Source organism: Epinephelus moara, chromosome 15 (assembly GCF_006386435.1).
Source record: "Epinephelus moara isolate mb chromosome 15, YSFRI_EMoa_1.0, whole genome shotgun sequence".
In the NCBI taxonomy this organism is placed as follows: domain Eukaryota; kingdom Metazoa; phylum Chordata; class Actinopteri; order Perciformes; family Serranidae; genus Epinephelus; species Epinephelus moara.
In genome coordinates this window covers 8,098,642-8,117,800 of record NC_065520.1, presented here as the reverse complement: position 1 = coordinate 8,117,800, position 19,159 = coordinate 8,098,642, and the positions used below count along the sequence as shown (strand labels likewise).

The 19,159-nt window shown below is 40.5% G+C and overlaps 1 protein-coding gene across 6 annotated transcripts in view; it reads left to right on the top strand.

The window, feature by feature from the left end:
* kcnh7 (potassium channel, voltage gated eag related subfamily H, member 7) overlaps positions 1–19,159 on the top strand; it is a 92,267-nt gene that overhangs the window by 18,735 nt on the left and 54,373 nt on the right. For all 6 annotated transcript variants that reach the window (XR_007571113.1, XR_007571112.1, XM_050063103.1 and 3 more), the window contains exon 3: positions 18,602–18,757. Coding sequence is in view for 4 of the 6 variants with exons in the window: in XM_050063103.1 (XP_049919060.1) it covers positions 18,602–18,757 (156 nt within the window). In the remaining 2 variants the exon portion in view is untranslated. The remainder of the gene's footprint in view (positions 1–18,601; positions 18,758–19,159) is intronic.

The following is a 19,159-nucleotide window of genomic DNA, read 5'->3' as shown; positions in this document are numbered from 1 at the left end:
ATCTACTTGCATTTCCCAGTCACAACACACCCTTGCCTCCTCACTAACTTATCCCTTCTGTATTTCTCTCCCTCACGGACAAACTGAATTACTAAGCTCCTATCCTTAACACCTTCTGAATTCACCTGTCTTAGTTTCCCTTCGATGCCTGCAGCTAAACATTTCAACACCTGGTTATGTCGCCATGTATATTATGTATTTCAGTGTGGACCAACGTGGTGGACTGATGACAGACCAACATCTATAGAGACATGACACCAGCGTGGCTTAACACAAGCTTAGATGATGGCTTTGTGAAACAACTGAATAGTCTATGTCCATGCTCTTCATTTACCCTAATGGCGTCATGCACATTATCACAACATATTGATTTATTGGTGGTCAATATATCTCGACTGCCTAAAGAAACATTATCGTTATTCTGCCACATTAAAATGTCTCTCAGAAACATGAGCATTCAACATTTACTAATGTATGACAAAAAGAAACGCTGCACCTGCTGTGACCTTAGAAATTAGTTAGTACAATAAGATAAATATTTTGCTGTTTTTCACCTGTTTGTGTTGAAATTCATGAAACCTTGTACTTTATTTATTTAACTATTTATTTTAAATAACCCATTCCTTTAGTGGCCGTTCCCTTTTCATATCTTTCCTGATGGGTCGTTATTTAAACTCACAGATTTAAAGACATTGTCATCTCAACAAGTTAAAAGAATTACAGGGTCATTTTCAAGATGCTTATATTTTTAAAGTGAAACACAATACAGAACAAAGTCAGTATTGTCCAGGTTGCATCTAATTTGGATTTTGAACTCCAATAACTAATATGAGACTTGACACAGACATTGGAGATTTTACATTGCTTTGTGACAGCTGGGGCTGTGAAGGTTTGTGAATTCATTCGGGGGTCATGTTCCCATATATGCAGCTGCACCCTGAAAACATGACGTGTAGATTTATGCATGTACCGTAAGCATGGGTTCCGTTTAGCAATAGCCATATGCTGTTAACATTATGTGCTTAGGTTAGCACGTCAAGCTAATTGGTGTGGGAGACAGTCACATCAGTGTCAGACCTAGCATATGCGGTGCCCGAGGCAGGCTCGTATGTTTCTTTACAGTTTTTTGTAAAAAATACTCCACATTGATTACAAACAACAGCAAAAGCTAATGAGATATTAATAAGAAATAAGTACAAATAAACAGCTTAGCTAACGAACAATAATAATAAACAATAGATGAGATAAAAATGTTCAGACTTGCAAATTTCGTCGTCTTCTTTTTTTTTTTTTTGTATACTGCAAAATGCAGATGGCTTTTAACTTTTTATTTTCTCTTACTATGATGCTCTTCATTGAATGCTTTCCATACCCATCAGTGGTATAGCAGGGTCTGACTGTAATGATCACTCACTGATGAACACATTAAAGTGAATTTTTTTTTTTATTAAAAAATAACTTTTGAGCTATTTTGGCCGTTTATGCCGCCTAATGGAGTCACACTATTGCGAGAACAAAGGAAACGCCAGAGCTGGAAGACCTGCTAAGAGCTGTTTATAAGACAAGGACTTACATGTTTTGAGACAGCTTTTTCAGGTTGCGATGATGGGATGTCACTTTGATATATTCATACACATAAAAATAGGCAAAGAAGATTAAAAAAATGATTGCAAGTTGCAGAAACTACTGTAGCCATATCAGCCCTGTAACCGTCTGATATACAGTATTTTCTGATTTCCCATATCAACCACATGAAGCAGTTTAACCTCAGTTTGTACATATGAAATCTATTTCACAGCCACGCTTTGCAGGCAGCGTGCCAATGAATAAATATAGGTCACTGTGATGTTGGATCTATGGATTAAGCCCACACACGCTGCCATTATGTGATGGTATTACCACAAACAGACAGTGAACAGTCTGACAGCCCCCTCCCCCAACCTGCTCCGACTCATACACCTCGCTCTGCGGCTCCCCCTCGTGTCTCCTGATTCTTGCTTCACTGAGGGGCAAACACCCACCCACACCCACCCTCCACAGCTGTACGCCAGACAGCGTTGCACATGCATGGGAGATATCATTCAACCAGAGATAAATGATGAGCTGGATGTGAGCAAGGATTATTTCCTCAGATTATGTAGATTTTTTTAATGTGTAGAAATTCCAGAATGTCTCACGTGAGCAGTAAAAAGATTTATTGTTAAACATATAATCCCCCTCCCCCCCGTCCTCGTCAACCACTCATATTTGTCGCTATGTGATTTCAGACCATGATCCCTGCTTTTCTCTCATTCACAGATTGGATATGCGCACATCTATGAATGAACAGCCATTTCATTCATCAGATCACATGCTGACCTGATTGTTTTCATTCACGTGGCTGTTGTTTAACATTTGGTCTATTCCTAGATGTATATGTAGAATTAAAATATTAATAATTATTATTATTATTATTATTATTTTATGTGCATTTTTCTGCAAGAAATGTTCTTTAGTTCCCCTTGTAGGCATAGTGGCCAGCCCGGTGCTTGGCAAGGTCATCTATATGGAGATGTTGTTACAGCATCTTTGTGTCCAGGCAGTTTGTGTTTGACCCTTTGATTCAGATGACTCATGTATGATTTCTACCCACTGAATAAGGTGAAAGCCTATGTTCATGAACTGGATCATTTTTAGAACCCCACTACTAAATGCCAGGCAGGGATCAGCACTCTGCAGCGCCTGCGGAGGCACTTTGATGGAGATTAATTCAACAAGCCCTTAGAGTCCAAGGGGACAGCCAACGGCCACTGGCCTGTTTCATCACAGATAGTCGAAGTCTCAACAAAACCTGACATCCGCACATTATCAAGGTGTTGGACCACAATGGTCCCACTCTGGAGTCCCACCCTGTGACTGAGGCTTCTGATTTGTCTTTGTCCATTTAAGTCCTCCTCAAGCATTCTGTCCAGCTTAGACACAGCAGAGCGCATGTTGTTTTTGTTTTATTCTTCAGCTGTGGGCAGACGGATACACGGATAGCTGGTTCGTTGACAATTTGACAAAAGTAATTTAGTATGGCAGTGCTGTGAGGAGACGAGGGTGACAAGAACGGGAGCCTGAGTGTTCTTTAATTGAATTTGTTTCTGCACCTACAAGAGCACTTACAGTATATCCCAATGATGCTGGAATAGCTTTTGCTTGTAGATATGTCAGGCCCTCTTGTCAGCCTATTTTCAGTCAGTACAGTCTCAGAAATTGAGATAAGCGCTGTGCTGTTTCAGTTTAACCTGTATGTGTATTTGTTTACAAAAGATAATGTTATGGGCATTGAGTATTCACAGCTTTATTGTCGCTGTCTTTAATAAAGCCCGGCTCCTTTCCCAGCAAACACTGCAGCAATGTACAGTGTCACTCGTGTCTGAAGGTTCCTCTAAGACATCCACTACTAAGTTAAACAGACATACAGTTCAATTCAGTGTAATTCAATAGAACTTTATTTATCTCAAGGGAAATTCTTGTGCCAGAGAATGCTTCAGTCGGGGTGCACCATTACTGAGCATGGAAAGGACGTCACCATGTGTCACCAAAACTTGATCAAACCGAAAATAAATAAATTGGCACTTACATATGCATATCTGTGTTCCAATTATATTCACACATCATTTAAATTGGGATTTTATTTGATTTACATGAGTTCAATTTTTGTGCATGTTTTGGTTTTTGCTGTCCAACCAGGACCCTTTTTGGCCAGGGACACAAACAAGTCTTTCATATGTTTAGCGTATAAAAATAAACAAGTAGGCATCTGTTCTCAAAGAGTCAGAATAGACAGTTCTGTTGCTTTGTGGTATCTTGTTTGCTGCGCCGTCTGTCAAGTCTGACTTATTTTCCGCATTCATAATCATAAACAGTGTATTTATGGCACCCATTCACAGCTTGCTGTTTGACTGAGTCCGCAGAGCCCTCCATCACCCACCATGATCTCTCAGATAACCTTTTGCAGTGACGCCGCATGGTGTCCAAAGCTTCAGACAGATTATTCCTGTTAATACTGCGATGCAAGGCTTTGTTGTATTCCGTGAATTGCTTAGGACTTGTTCTGTGGCCTCAGATTAACTCCTCACTCACCGCCACAAATCGGACGTAGCAAGCGAACAAAAAGGTACAATCACAGGCATAAGGGAATTTCAGCATCAAACCTTTCTATCCAGAAAGCACAATGACACGTGAAATAGCTAACATGGAAAGAAAATTGCTTCATAATTTAATGTTGACTCCAGCGACTTTAAGACTGAGAGTGCGGCATTAATGAAGATATTTCATAACATTAAATAAGACTAAATGATTTGTATTCTGCTCATCCTCTCTTTTCCAAAGCACAGGCTAAGAACCACCACCATCATCTCTTAAAACTAATCTAACTAAAACTAATTTTGGATGAATAAATAATCTCAGAGTGAAATCAAAACCCTGCTGAAGATATTAAATCCTTGCTTGACTTGAGTGCACTCGAATATCTTGTCATCTGATCATTTAACAGACTGTTACAGCTTGCAACTTACACTCAGAGAGCGGAAGGTGTCTTACACAGATACTGGAACAGGACGCAGTGACCTTGAGGTTTGTATGACTCAGCTGTGTGATCTTCTATTTAAAAGACTGTCTCCCCGAATAATACTCAAAAATGATCAAGTCCTATTCAAAGCCATTATAAATAATGATGACATTAATTGTGTCTGGCTTTGATTTCTAAATATCTTCTTGTAATTGGTCAAGTCACTGTAGAAGTATTTCATAAAGATAATGTAATGAGCAGTGAAGCTACAGTCAAGATAAAATTGCCTTGTCATTCTAGCTTGAACAGTTCGTGTATTTGCAGCGAACTCTGACGGTATGGGGTCAGCTCCGGCTATCAGAGATGCTTTATAGCAAAAGATGACACAATACAAGCTGCGCCAATGGTGTGAAATGTTTAAAGTGTTGTGAATGCCGTGAACGCCAAACACATTCAAAACAATGCGCTATACAGTACAAATTAAATGTTTGCTCCTTATTTTGCTGCTCGTTATCATTTGCTAGCGTAGTATCTGATAACCAATCAGTGCAAGATCAGTTGTTGCCAGATCTCGTGAGAGTGTGATGAGAGTGTGACAGAGACAGGTCTCAAACAAAGTTCATTTTCTCCTGATTTAATAGTCTGAAAAATGCCATGTTTGTATCAGAATGTTCAGAAAGCTTATGGCTTGTAAAAAAAACTACTTCAGGGGCAAAGAATCAGACATAATCTGCTCAGGTTCACTTCTCGTGCGAAATGAATAGATAGAATAGATAGAGACACAGATACCGGAAATGACTCTAAAGTCTCATTCATCATGGTCTCTGATGGTATATAGGTTGATGCACATAATGTGGAACCAAGTTCATAAGTGTGAATTCCGCCTGGAAACCTAAAGCCATATGCCATTAGGAACATGTGTTGTGGTTAGCACAACAGGCTGGTTGGCATGTGAGTCATTCACACTATGGTGAGCACAAATGAAATGCTGGAGCTGTAAGACCCACCTGCCAAGCTGTGGTGGTCAGCTATACCAGCAACGGAGAGAGGGTTGTGTAGTAACGGAGAGGGACTGTGTGTCAGTGCTGATGGAAACACATCTAATGTGATAACGTACAGTGTCACCCAGATGTGCCGATCACCAAGATGATCAGTGTTTGGGTGCTTTGAATGGTTAAACATAGCCAAAGTGGCTATTGGGTAAGTGTTTGTTCAGTGTATGTACAGTGTAATACAGAAATATTCTCTGTTTTTACAAGAAAATAGTGTTACCTCAGTCCCTAGCAGAAGGATTTTGCCTGTCCTTGATTCTTGCACTACTGTCTGTTCAAAATAAATGAAAAGTAGGGATGCACCGAATATTTGGTAACCGAATATATTCAGCTGAATATTGCAAAAAAACACACATTCGGTATTCGGTGGAATAAGTTAAAAGCGAGGCCGAATAATAGCGGCGCGGTTTTGATAACGCAATCAAACAGCTTGCCATCGGCTTACCCGGCGACGGAGAAGTTGGCTCCAATAATATCCTCTTCTTGGTGTGTGGACTGCNATCTGCCCGTCACTGCACTCGCATTTGCGACTAAAAATAGTTTTGAGCGAGCAAAATAGGCTTAAGTCATTCAGCACACTGTGCGAACAGCCTACAGATTTCAACCACCAGCAGAAACGAAAGGCGAATCCCACCGATTGTGGGTTGAACGGGAGTCACAGACACAGACAGTAACGTTAATGTATTCCTGTCAAATACGGCGGCCATCGGCTTACCCGGCGACGGAGAAGTTGGCTCCAATAATATCCTCTTCTTGGTGTGTGGACTGCCCAGAAGTACCTGAACAGCCAAGCCAGCCGAACACAGGTATGTGACGTGTCAGAGGAGAAACGAGCCGTTCACGGCCCAAAAACCTCACCGCACTTTAGGGACTGTTATTTACTTATGAAGGGGAGGAGGGTGGCTGGTTGATTCTTATTTATTTATTTATTTTATTTTGATCCCCCCTATGTTAATCACTTATTGATGCTGTTTTTGAAGTATGAATAAGTCAATAAGTAATTTATTCCATTGAAATATCATTGATGTATTATAGAAAAGTGATTTATCTTTTTATAAAAAAGGCACATCTGCCTCATTTTCGCTGTGATATCGTGATACTACTCAGAACCATGATATTTTCATTGGTATCATACAGTGGGATCCAATTTTAGTACCGTGACAACACTAATCTGGAGGGGGTTCATCTGCAAAAACTAATGAAAAACTAAACAACGGTATTCGGTATTCGGCCAAGCGTTTAATATTATTCGGCTTTGACTTCGGCCACAAATTTTCATTTCGGTGCATCCCTAATGAAAAGGAACAGATCCTTATTCATTTGGGGCTATGACCTGAACCCTGATTCCTCTGTATATTTACACCCCTTGTTGCCATGGGAGTGAGAGCTTGGGAGGAAAATATAAATGAAAATGATTTTCAGTCACTTGCGGTAAACAGTTAAAGTCTTTTTTTTTTGTTCTTCGTTTTACTTCCTACAGTAATAGAGCAAATATCTTGGTGGGTAACTTGTGGACATTTTCATTGATACGCCCAGTGATGGACAAATGTCTGTGTTGCACGGATTTGACATATGACACTCTTCTCAACCACCAGGCCCCCGTTATGCCACTGATGATGTCGTAACCCTGGTGATAAGGTAGAACTCCTGGATTACAGAGCTGGCATCAGAGTTAGTAAAACTGAATGTTCCCGTGGGACAAGAGGAAGGGATCACATTTCCCTAGAATGGACGGCAGAAAATAAGCCCTCCTCCCTCTGTAAAGCAGGTCAATTCTTACATTTAACTTTTAAAAATTTTCCACACCCTAATAGTCTTATCATCATTCACGTGATGTCGGTTTGCTTACCTTCTGATGTAAAGTCAAAGTGGAGGCAGTGATAGTGTAGCAGTGATTGACTCAGACACACTGACATGCAGACGCATGGTCAGAGAGCGACCCGGATACATTGATTTGATGACAATTAGCCATGAAGACGCTTCCTGCTGAGCTTTTGACAGGGAGGAAGAGAGAGACAGAGGCAGGCAAACAAGGAGGTAGATGTCACTGTAACCCCTCAAGCAGTGTAGCACCAACCAACAGCTCCCTGCTGCTGGAGGCTCAGCTCACATCATTGTCACTCACTCGCATGCACACACACAAACACACACCTATGTGTACACGCATACACTCACCATGTCTATTAGGCCAGGGCAAAAAGCACAGGCTGCAATTTAAAATGATTTTGACTGCGGTACTCTTGGCAGCGGTTTCTCTAAATGAGGGCTATCAAGATTCCCATATGCCACTATCCCACAATCACTGTCAGACACAACCAGTCAGCAGATGTTAAACTGGTCTCTGAGTGTGTGCTTGTGTGTGTGCATGTGTGTGTGAGAGACATAGAGGAAGGAGAGACTTGATGTATTGCATTTTAATCACACTAACTAGTCAATGTGTGTGCTGCACTTTAGCTACCCTGCCACTGTGAACAAGTGCACATTGAGCTGCATTGTCTTAATTATTGATAGTGGAAATAGAATCTAATGAAATTTCCAGCATCTTGAAACTAGAACTCTCCTCACTGCGTCACCTATGAACACACTCTCTCACACTCAACAATTCCTAATTGTTTAATAATTTAAAGTTTCCCCAGTGTGAGAAAATGCAGTGATAACATACAAAGAAATATGGTTTTGCTGCGGTGAAATTATGGATCAGAAATGTAATGGGATAGCTTAACTAGAGTGATTAAAGTTATTTCCTCTCCTCTTTGTCCAAAACTATAATTTGCCCTGGATTTATTTCATATAACAGGTTTACATGAGGTAACCATGTACTGATGACTAAGTTGTAACTTTTCCTGCAACAAAACTAATAGGAGAGCCCCTAAAGTTTTGTTTGACCTTCCATCTTGGATTTTTGGAGACAGAAATGACCATATTTGGACGAAACGCTGGAGCTACGCATAATGCTCGCTGCATTATTTAGCAGAGTGCATTTACAGCTACAGTTAACTGTGATAATGCTAATGCTAATTTTCGTGAGTGAAAAACAAGCTTAAAACCATTGACACAAAATGTGCTTAATGGAAAAAGCTATCTTACTCCTTAGAGGGTCTTTTAGTGCAACTAAATGTTTTTTAGCCGTGACAACGCAACATTTAACTTTCATGAACTGAAAACACAATGAAATAGCGACAGCTGCGGCTACGCTTACACTCTGAATCAAAGGTTACGCCATGGTTGTGTTACTTAACCACCATTGTTGCTGTGCTAGAGACCTGTCAACAGATGGCACCCACCCGTCACTCAAATGCAGCCTTAACCTTAATTATGCATAACTTTTAATACTTGATAACATTTAAACAGGTGAGTGATAAATTAGCTATAAAGACCAAAAACATTTTTGTACCAGGCTGTATACATGTTTATTTTTGCAGTAAAGTTGGACTTTTTAACATGGGGGCCTATGGGGATTGAATTGGTTTTGGAGCCAGCCTCAAGTGGCCATTAGAGGAACTGCATTTTTTGGACATCTCATTTTTCAGCCTCACAGGTTGCAGTTTGGTGTTAACACTCTGAAAGGGGACACTTTTGTATAACAAGTATATTTGTTATTGAAACTTAATGTCAGGGTTGCAAGTAACAACTGTTTTCATTATTAATTAATCTGCATATTCTTTCCACAATGAATTTATGATTTTTTGGGGAAAATTAAACTTCAGTAAACTGTGACATTATACTACAGCACAAGGTGAAATCATCATTAATTTCTTGTCAACAAACAAAGAAGTTAAACATCGAAACCATCAAGCATTTGCCACTTTTGCTTAATGATGTGGTCATCGATTGTCAAAAATGTTGCTGATTATTTTCTTTTGATTGATCAATTAATCTACTAATCATTGCAGCTTTGCTTTAAATAGTACAAGTCTTTCTGGTAATACTTTGTACTTTTACTCAAGCAGAATTTTAAATGTAGGAATATTTTTACATTGTGTTATTGCTGTTTTCACTTTAAGTCCCCCGCCACTCCAAACTGTGTTGTGCTTATTGTTACTGTGAAGTTTGAGCTTCGCTGTGCAGAATGATATATGAGCACCGTTTGACATCAGAAGGCTGTTTTCACATTTCTCTGCTGGAGGGGAAGCTTTTGTGCTCACCTTGAATCTGAGTTTAAGAACTGTACATACTGTGCCTGCAGGATTTATGACATCAAAACTAGTTTGGAGCCAATCCCTGTCCAGTAAGGAACTAACACAAGTGAGATGTGGAAATTTTTAAACCTCATCTCCATAAAAAATACAGAAAACAAAATCAAACACATGACTACTTAGCTTAACTATGAATGAATGAGTAGAGCAAAATGAAAGTGAGAGGAATATGTGCATCACCTTTACCACAGAGGAGTAGTGAGCCCTCAAGCTTAAAATGAGGTGGAACTGACACAGCCTTGATAGGGTGTAATTAATATAACTTTAGGAAAAGAATGGGGAGGCTCAGGGTGAGTGAACTGAGGTGAGCAGGGAGCTAATTTCATAGGTGTGTGTGTGTATGTGTGTGTGTGGTGAGGGTGTATTGGATTGCTCCGTGTAATGAAGACACAACTCTGTGGGAACAGTTGGTCAGTGGTGTATCAGTGCGAGATACAGTGTCCTCGTCTGAACTCGGGGTCCAACTGTGGTGCTGCGTCCAGTCCAAACCTCAAGGTCAAACACGCCAAAATAAATCTCATGCATGAAAACGTCACACTCATTGTGTTTGTTTCTCCAGTACGTTTTGGATGAGTAGCCACATTTTTCTGTATGTCTGCACACATAATTGTGTTTATTCCATGACTAATGTCTTTGGTTGGACCAGTCATCCAAGTAGTTTATTGGCGAGACATCTGGCCCAAAACAAACAGGCATGGAGGTGACTTTGTGTGTGCGGACCTGCCTTTTATAATCTTTTGGTTGGTCAGAGTACAAACTGACTCTACACAGCATCAGTGTAGCAGTGTGTTCAATAGAGATGACACTAAATAATGCAGCTTTGGTGTAACAGCATTAAAGCACCCCTCAGCATACTGTGATTTGGCATATTCTGTGTACGCACTTGGTGCCACACTGTGCTGTCATCCTGCCGAGCCATCTGTGTAGCACCAGATTACCAGGTAGCCCTATTAATCCAGGTAGGCCGTGCAGCGGTCAGAGAGGAAATGAAGCCGAGCGGAAAATGTTTAAATCAATAAGACCCACATTTCCACTCAGGCTTAAGGCATGTGTGGCTTGACTTTGACACACCGGGCAAGAGCAACAATGCGCTAGCAACGCAGCAGCCTTAACAGGCTGTTATATATAAGATTGACTCTGGATTTCGGGTTGTTTGTGCGGGTGATTGGCAGTTTTGTGTTTTTCAACTCACTTTCACCTTGCCAAAGTTTGAGATTATTTACCTCCCTCTCAAATTGCGAGTCAGCACTTTCCTCCAGCTGCCGTCCTTGGAGGATTAGAGACTCAAAAAGAACAGATTTTGTGTGTGTTTTTGTTTTTATCCATCCATCCATGACTGTAGATTTACGAAGGAGAATGCTGCTGAGTCATGCTGTTTTTTGAAAGACGGAGGAGGTCAGTTTTTTTCCAAATGTATTTCTAAAGAAGATGGCACCTGATGTATCACATTAGGATGCTTAACTACGTTTTGCTCTGCAGCTCCCCATAAATATTCAGGTCAGAGATGCTCTGACTAAAGCTGTTTTAGTTCCTTTCAAAGGTGCGTTCTCTCATTACACTGCACCATGTAAACCAGCTCCATTGCCTGCTTATTAGATTTAGTTGGACAGAGAACATTCTGCTAATTAATGCTGCCGGCAGGCTGTGTGTGACCGCCTGTGTGTGCGTGTGTGTGAGCCAGAGTCTGTCTGTGCCTGTTTTGGAGTGTGCTGAACTCAGATCCATGAACCTCATTAGTGTTTGTGTGCGCGTGCTTGTGTGCATGGTTGTCTGTCTCTATGCCAGTGTGCAACTTAGAAATGTAAATGTTATTTCTGTTTGCGTGAGAGTGTGTGTGTGTGTGCATGCGTGTGTGTGTGTGTTTGTCTTTGACCCTCCGCTGAGGCAGGATATGCAGGCAGACTGGCAGAAATTTGCATCGGCAGCAGCACCGGGGATCTGTTTGATCTGTCCACTTATAACACGTCAGGTGGCCTTCCTGCAGAGGACCTGGGCAGCTATTTCATTTCTCAGAGAGAGAGACGTGCACACATAGGGAGAGCAGGCATACTGAAACTGAAGAGGGAACCAGGGATGGTCAGAGAAACAGCGATGGAAGAAGAAAACAAATGAGCACTGGGGTGGATTTATTAACAGTGGAGGAGAAAGACAGACAAGGACGCGGAGAGAAAAAGTTAGAGAAAAAGTGACTGAAGCAAATGAGAGGGAAATGAAAACAAATAGTATTCATAGATAGGGATGCACCGATGTACTGGCTGAACATCGGTGTCTGCTAATATTCTCCATGATGACTGCCAACACCAAATAAAATGACATTCACCAATGACTGTGAGAGACGTTTATCCGTTGTGTCACATAGGAGTGTACCATATCATCTCGTTCACAATAACACTGGTGTATTTTTTAATATCATATGAAAAATTCATATTGTGATACTCGCGATATTTCAACTTGTTAACATATTGACATCATGCTGTTACCCATGGCAACAACAAGCATGGCTGACAGCAAAATTATCACTGGCTCTGCGGTGTATCCAAAAAGAGAATCAGCTTCGGTTGTGTGGAATTAACTGTGGTGTTGTTAGGCCTGGGCGTCCTTTATGTTTTTTGAACCGCTCCGGACTTCTCAGACCCTTTTGAGCGAGTTACCGCGAGTTACCCTCCCTGCAGTGGGAACTCAGTCAGCGGCTCCTCTGGCAGCAGCACAGCATCTCTCTCTCTTTCTCCTCTCTCGCTGTGAACACACGGGGAGTCAGTAAGGTCATGTGATTAAACCTTTGGTAATGTAAACCTATATGATGCTTGCGGCTCGACAGAAACTACATAGATGTGAATGTGTGATAGTTCTGGTAGCACAACAGCCTGTCACAGGTTACAGCGTGATGATTAGAGGAGAAATGGCAGAGCTTAAAGGTCCAGGTGGAAAAAAAACAAAACAACTCAAGCATTTAGGATTTTGCCAAAAGAGAAGAAAATCACTCGTTGATTTATATATATAGATCCCAGGGTACATTTTTTGTATTTGGGAGCTGTTTAAATGTGTAATTTGTGGTAGATTTTAATCTTGAACTATTGAACTATTAATAATGTATACAGAATCTGAATCTCACTCTGAGATACTATTGTTGTTTCCAAACTTAAGAAATGGGAGATCATTTTAGTTTTTATTGAATTTTTTAAGGCAAACTATATCACTTATTTTGTTGCAATACTATTTTTTTTTAAATTAATTATATATATATATATATATATATATATATATATATCATATTATTTTTGGGGCCATATCGCCCACCCCTAGTGTCACATCAATTTTGCGCAGGCTAAAAGGTAGGGCTCGAAACTAATGGTATCCTGCTGCCTCGGGAACAATAGAACATGTGTTCGATGAACAGAGATCTTCCACAGGACACCTTTGGGAAGATTAAACTTTAAACGCATTAAACTCACTATAGGCATGCCAGGAAGCACCCCCTTGTATTTGCCTTATGATGCGACATTGTAAACAATTTATCTGTATTAAAATCGGCAGGAGGAGAGCTGTAAGCTGTTACCAGCCAGTGGCCAGGACAATCAGCTGACTTACGATGCGTTTGAGGTTGTTTAAGGGAGAAATGTGTTGATCTTTTCACAGCAATATTAAATGGATATTATGATAGATTTAGTAAAAATGCTTTTGAAGCATGTCTTTTTTTTTATAATTTAAGCTAAAGATGTTTTTCATGCGCATTCAAAGGTAGTGTAAAGAAGGGCTTAATTAGGCTACTTTAAAACAGTTCTGTTTTTTTTTTTTTTTTTTTTTTTTTTAGTGTAGATTTCTTTGTTTCCCAAGTGTGGGGAGTAAACAATAACAAAAACAAAATTACCAACAATATACAAACATCAGTATCAGTACTGGCTGTTGGCAAAAATTTTGTTTTAAACATTGGTATCGGTATTAACAAATTTATTGTACTTCAAAATTGATTTCAGCTGTTGTGCCTCATGACACACGTCTGTATGTCTGAGAGAAATGGCAAAATGAATCCAGTCCACTCTGGCTCATACAGATAAGGAGATCATTTTTACTTATGAATGCAGTATTATATCACAAATAAACGCGACATGCAAGTCAAAAGACACACTCATGCACACACACACTTCCACTTGGACTTGGACCTGACATACATATACCATATGCCCCTCTTTACACACACCTACGCATGATGTAAGCAAACACAGCACCTCTCTGTTATGTATTGTTGAGATGCGTTTTCTCTGTCAAATTCAGATTTTTCCAAAACAGTGTGACATTAAATGGCGGCACATGCATAGAAGAACATTGATTAACCTGATGATGAACCAAGAAATAGTCATTAACAGTAATAGGTTAGATATAATATGTGAGAAATCTATACACACACTTTCTCTACACAACCTGATTAGTTGATATGTATCTCCCTATCCTTGTCCCTTGCTCGTCATCTGCTTCACACACACACACACACACACACACACACGTGCACGCGCACACAACCATCGAGCCTCTTCTCATTCTTATATTGCCTAAACAACTCCAACCATTATGCTTTCTAGAACATAATACTTAACTCCTATGAATTATAAATGCCCATAGTTTCCAAGCGGCTTATTTTTAGAGCATGCCCCCATGCGCAAACACACTCACACACACACACTAACATGCACACAGATTGCTTTACAAAGCTGGGGTTATGTCCCCTCCTGAGGCATGCGGAGGTTACACACAAAGCACTCTCTCTGTAGTGTGCATGTGTTATGAGTTTATGTGCTTGTGCTGGACGTATGTGAAGCACGTTTTTCTTAATGATGTGCATGCATGTGTCTGTGTGTGTGCAAGTTCTCTACTTTGGAGGAATTTATTTCGCATTAGTGAGTTTGGCCTGACACACACACACACACACACACACACACACACACTCAGCCATTAAATTTGTCCATAGGGAGACATTCAATCATTATGAATTTATCCTCTTTGGCTGAAGCTTCTCTCGATACTGTACCGGAAAATGGCCCCTGATGCTGATGTATGATGGTGCATACACTGTAGAGAAGCTCCATCTTTGCTGGTTGTATTAATTATTAATCTTTACAAACAGGAAGTGTGAGTAGTGTGAGTTTGAAAGGGAAATTTCTCTTACTTTGTTAGAGTTCTCCACAAACTGGCAGATGTCTTCAGCACAATGAAGATTTCATTTCATTTGAGAAACATCTTGAAGTCGCTCTGTGCTGGAGACAAATTAAACTAATATCCTACTTGGCATAGGGAGTTTGCTTTTCTCCAGAGCGCTCACTTGTTTCCATGGAGACGGACTTGATCATTTTAATTTTAATTTTCAAACAAAGTGAATTGTCAGGATTTCAGATAATGGGACACTTGTTATTGTCGTTTCTGCTCATTGTGGTTAAGGAGATAAAACAGACACTTTTGTTCTTTCGTATCAACAAATTGCCTGCAGATGAGGTGCTGACATAAAAGTTAATGACTTTTTTTATTACTTACAAGGTCTGTTGTAGTGAATAGCAATAATTCAGAATTGCTAGTAAGGGGTAAATCATGTCATTTGTCAGAATTAGGTTAGTACACAAGATCATCTGAATTGTATCCCCAAAACCTGGAAGCCTTTTTTCTTAAATCTACTAACTTGTACTGACACTCAAGGCCCTGTTTTTGTTACAATATGTATTCCCTTTAGCTACAGTATGCAGAATATACCTTAAACCATTAAAAGCAGAGAGACACCTCCACTTGGAGAATGACTTCTTTTGCAAATTGTCACTAAAGGTAGAAAAAACTGTAAAACAGGCCTCCCTAAAAAGTCTTAATAGGCTTGGAATTCATGAATCTAAAAAGAAGGCCTTAATTGGTATTGACATGTCTTAAATGGAAGTCTTAAAATGCTAAGAAATGCAAGGTAGAATTTCATGAATATTTCACCTAAAAAAGCCATCTTTTATGATACAATAAATATTTGGGCAAAATTGTCCCAACCCTGAATAATTTATGTTGGTTCATGTTTATTTGTTGTAAAATTGGTCTTAAATGTCATTTCGACTGGCATTAGAAAAAGGCTTTAAAAGTGTTAAATTGAACTTGCCTTCAGCTGTTGTAACCCTGTAAATAAATAAATAAATAAATGAAATGAATGGCTCCATCCACTCTCTGTGACACTGATGTACTATTAGGGGTAGGTTACTGCTTATACTCGCAGAATTAGGGCTCCACAATTCATAAATCAAACTCCAGTGTAGTGGAGCAGTTGGTTTGTAATATTGCTGCACAATGCGATTTTGAACGCTGACAAAACAATACGAGAAAATGACCGAAGACTGGTTTTCTGCAATTATTTTCTCTGCGTAGGTCTGTGTGTGTGCGCGCAGTGGCATGCATACTTGCAAGCACGCATACATTTGCAAGAGTCTTAATTGCAGTTGAATGTGCTTGTGCAGCAGTGTGTGTCTGTGTGTCTGTGTTCCCCCAGAAAAGAAATGCTGTAGGCAGGGTGCCTGCTGGGTGAGCTATAAATAGCCTCCTGGTGACAGCAGGACTTAGAGCCTAATGTGCGGGAGAGCATCTTCCAGAGATGTCCATGTTCATTATTTAAAACTTAATATACATTTCATTTTCTACACCAGTGCTCCTGGTCACAGCTTCTGTACATTTCATCTAGCCAGTGCTGGCAACCAGAGATAGCACTGTTTAGACTTTTTATTAAAGTCTGGCAAACCTAAAATATCTTTGTCTCTTTATCTTTTTTTCTGAATGGTAATATTAAATTGGAAGCCAAGGAAAAGACAGCTGGTACGAAGAGCGCACCATCTCTGTTTCATCTCTGTTAACCTCTTGTCTGCTGTTTGATAAATTAGGAACATTTAGACACGAGGCATTAGCAGCAAGCAGGGCCGCATTAAATTTACCTCCCATTGCGGAGCCATCGGCAACTCTAATACAGTAATTGGGGTTTAACTGAGAGCAATTCATTTTTTCCATGAGACTGAGAACATAAAGAGAGTGATAGGAAGGGAGAAACTTTTCTGGCTGCTGTATTTTGGGGAAATACATATCAAACATACATTGTGTGTGGGCATTGTTATTCATGTTACATAGTGATGACTTTGTATGTCATCCAGTATGGAAGTAATTGGATAAGGCATTGCAAGTTCTGCATGCAATATTCAGAGCAGCAAACCACTATTTGCTATGTAAAGATAGAGTGGAATAATGGTGTCCTGAGCAGAGAATGAAGTCACGCTACCTCCGTGTGGGTTGTAATCCAAGCTCCTCTGCAGTTTGTCACCGCTGCTTTGCACTGTGCCCATAAGGCGGTTACAGCTGGTATCAGGGCGGCAGTGGCATGGAAGCATAGTGCCCACCCTCTGGTTCCACCTGGTTAACACCATTAGCTATGTCATCACTGTTGCCGTTGTTAGCACTTTTCATGTTGTTAGCACTAGGGCTGTACCCAACAATTGTTTTTTGTTCATATAAAGTTTGAAAGTTTGAACAGGGCTCAGTGGGATGCTCAGTGTGACAGCAGCATCAAGTAATGTAGTAAACAAGCTAAGGGCAATAATGGCGGATCGTAAATGTGCAACAACATTTTTTATCGACACTAGATATCAAACAAAAGCCAGTAACTGTGTTGTATTAAGTATCTGTCACTTCCAGGCAAAAGAGAGGAGATAATGTTATCTTGGGGCCTTTCAGTGGAGAGTTTCAACTCCTCTGTGCCGCTGCGTCACGTCTCCAGCTATCCGTACCAAAGAGGAGCGTGAAAGTCAAGAGCGTTCACTCTGCAGCATAATCTGGGGACATTTAAGTATACTGCACAGCACACCCAGACTGCTCGACTTGAAGCAAATCTGAGGGTCAACTGAGGGTCTCCGACTGATGAGTCAAATCTCTGACTTTCAAGGGGCAGCTGTAGTAAGCACCATTGGCTGCTAGCAGAGATGTGGCAAGACTTAAGTCACAGATGACTTAAGACTCGACTTGACAGAGTCAAAAAGACTTGCAACTCCACTTGGACTTTAACACCAATGACTCATGACTTCACTTGCACTTGAGCATTTTGACTTGAAAATACTTGATACCTTCCTCCAAGCCCAGAGATTAAAAGGTTTGGTGAGGAGTGCATCATGACTTGTTTAGGACTTGAAGCTCAAAATGTAGGACTTGGGACTTCTCGGTCTTGATTTGGGTCTTGACTGCAAAGACTTGAGATTTACTTGTGACTTGCCAAGCAGTGACTTAGTCCCATCGCAGGCCCAGCCCCCTCCATGTTGAGAACTGTGTGCAGACGCTCTTATGCTCTAAATTTTGCATGGAGCTTGTTTAATGTTAACTTGAGGTGAATGGATGTTTCTCTGTGTTTGACTGTACTGAACTGTGCAGTACTGTACCCAGCAGCAGGACAGACTCGGGGCATGTCTGGATATATGAAATCATTCAGCTCCAGAGGCTTTCCTCTCAGCGGACCTCTTGACCTTTTCACCCTCATTTCGCTGCCAGGCCTTTCTGCGCACAGAGCGTTATCTGAAATAAGATGTTTGAATGTCAAAGAGTGTTAATAGAAAGCTTCAGGGTCAAACTGTACTATATCTGAAAAGCTGTTCTGGTACTTTGAGTCTTTGATCATTTTTTGTTTGTTTTGCACAGAAACATATTAAGTTGTGAATTTTAAATGAGGCAGGTTTTTCTTTTAGATTAATGGGGCACAGAATTTTGAGTTTCTATAAGTGAACACAAAACAAAAGTTTATTACCCATGTCTAACTTTAATTTTCTGTTGGTTAGGTTCAAACTTCCTGTGCGCCACCCATATCATCCCTGTGAAGAACGAGGAGGGCGTGGTCATGATGTTCATCCTGAACTTCGATTACATCCTGGATGAAGGGAGCAGCGATTCACTGAACAGACTCAACCACACCTCACCATCCAAAGCTGACCAACGTGAGTACAGGCAGAAAAGGGCTGGAGGGTCAACATGACACGTGGCATTCGATGTGGAACCGCCACCTAAATTAAGACACCCAATATGTTATTTCCATGGCTTAGGAAAGTTATTTATAATATTTGTGAGTATGAGCGACTCAAAGCCAGAAACCACAGAATTAAGTCTTAAACTTGTGATGTCATCATGTATGAAGTCTGGAGCTGCTCCCTAGACAATGAATGGGAGCCTGATTTTGTGGACTCGTGCTCTTCTATTTTCAGTGAGCTTTATTCTATTGTGGTGCCCTCAGTTTTGAAATAGAAAATGTACCCATATACCCAGAACAATCCCCTGGGTGCTCTCAGTGTCATCTGTGAACCTGTTTACACCTGGTATCAACATGCATTTTGGTGATCTGT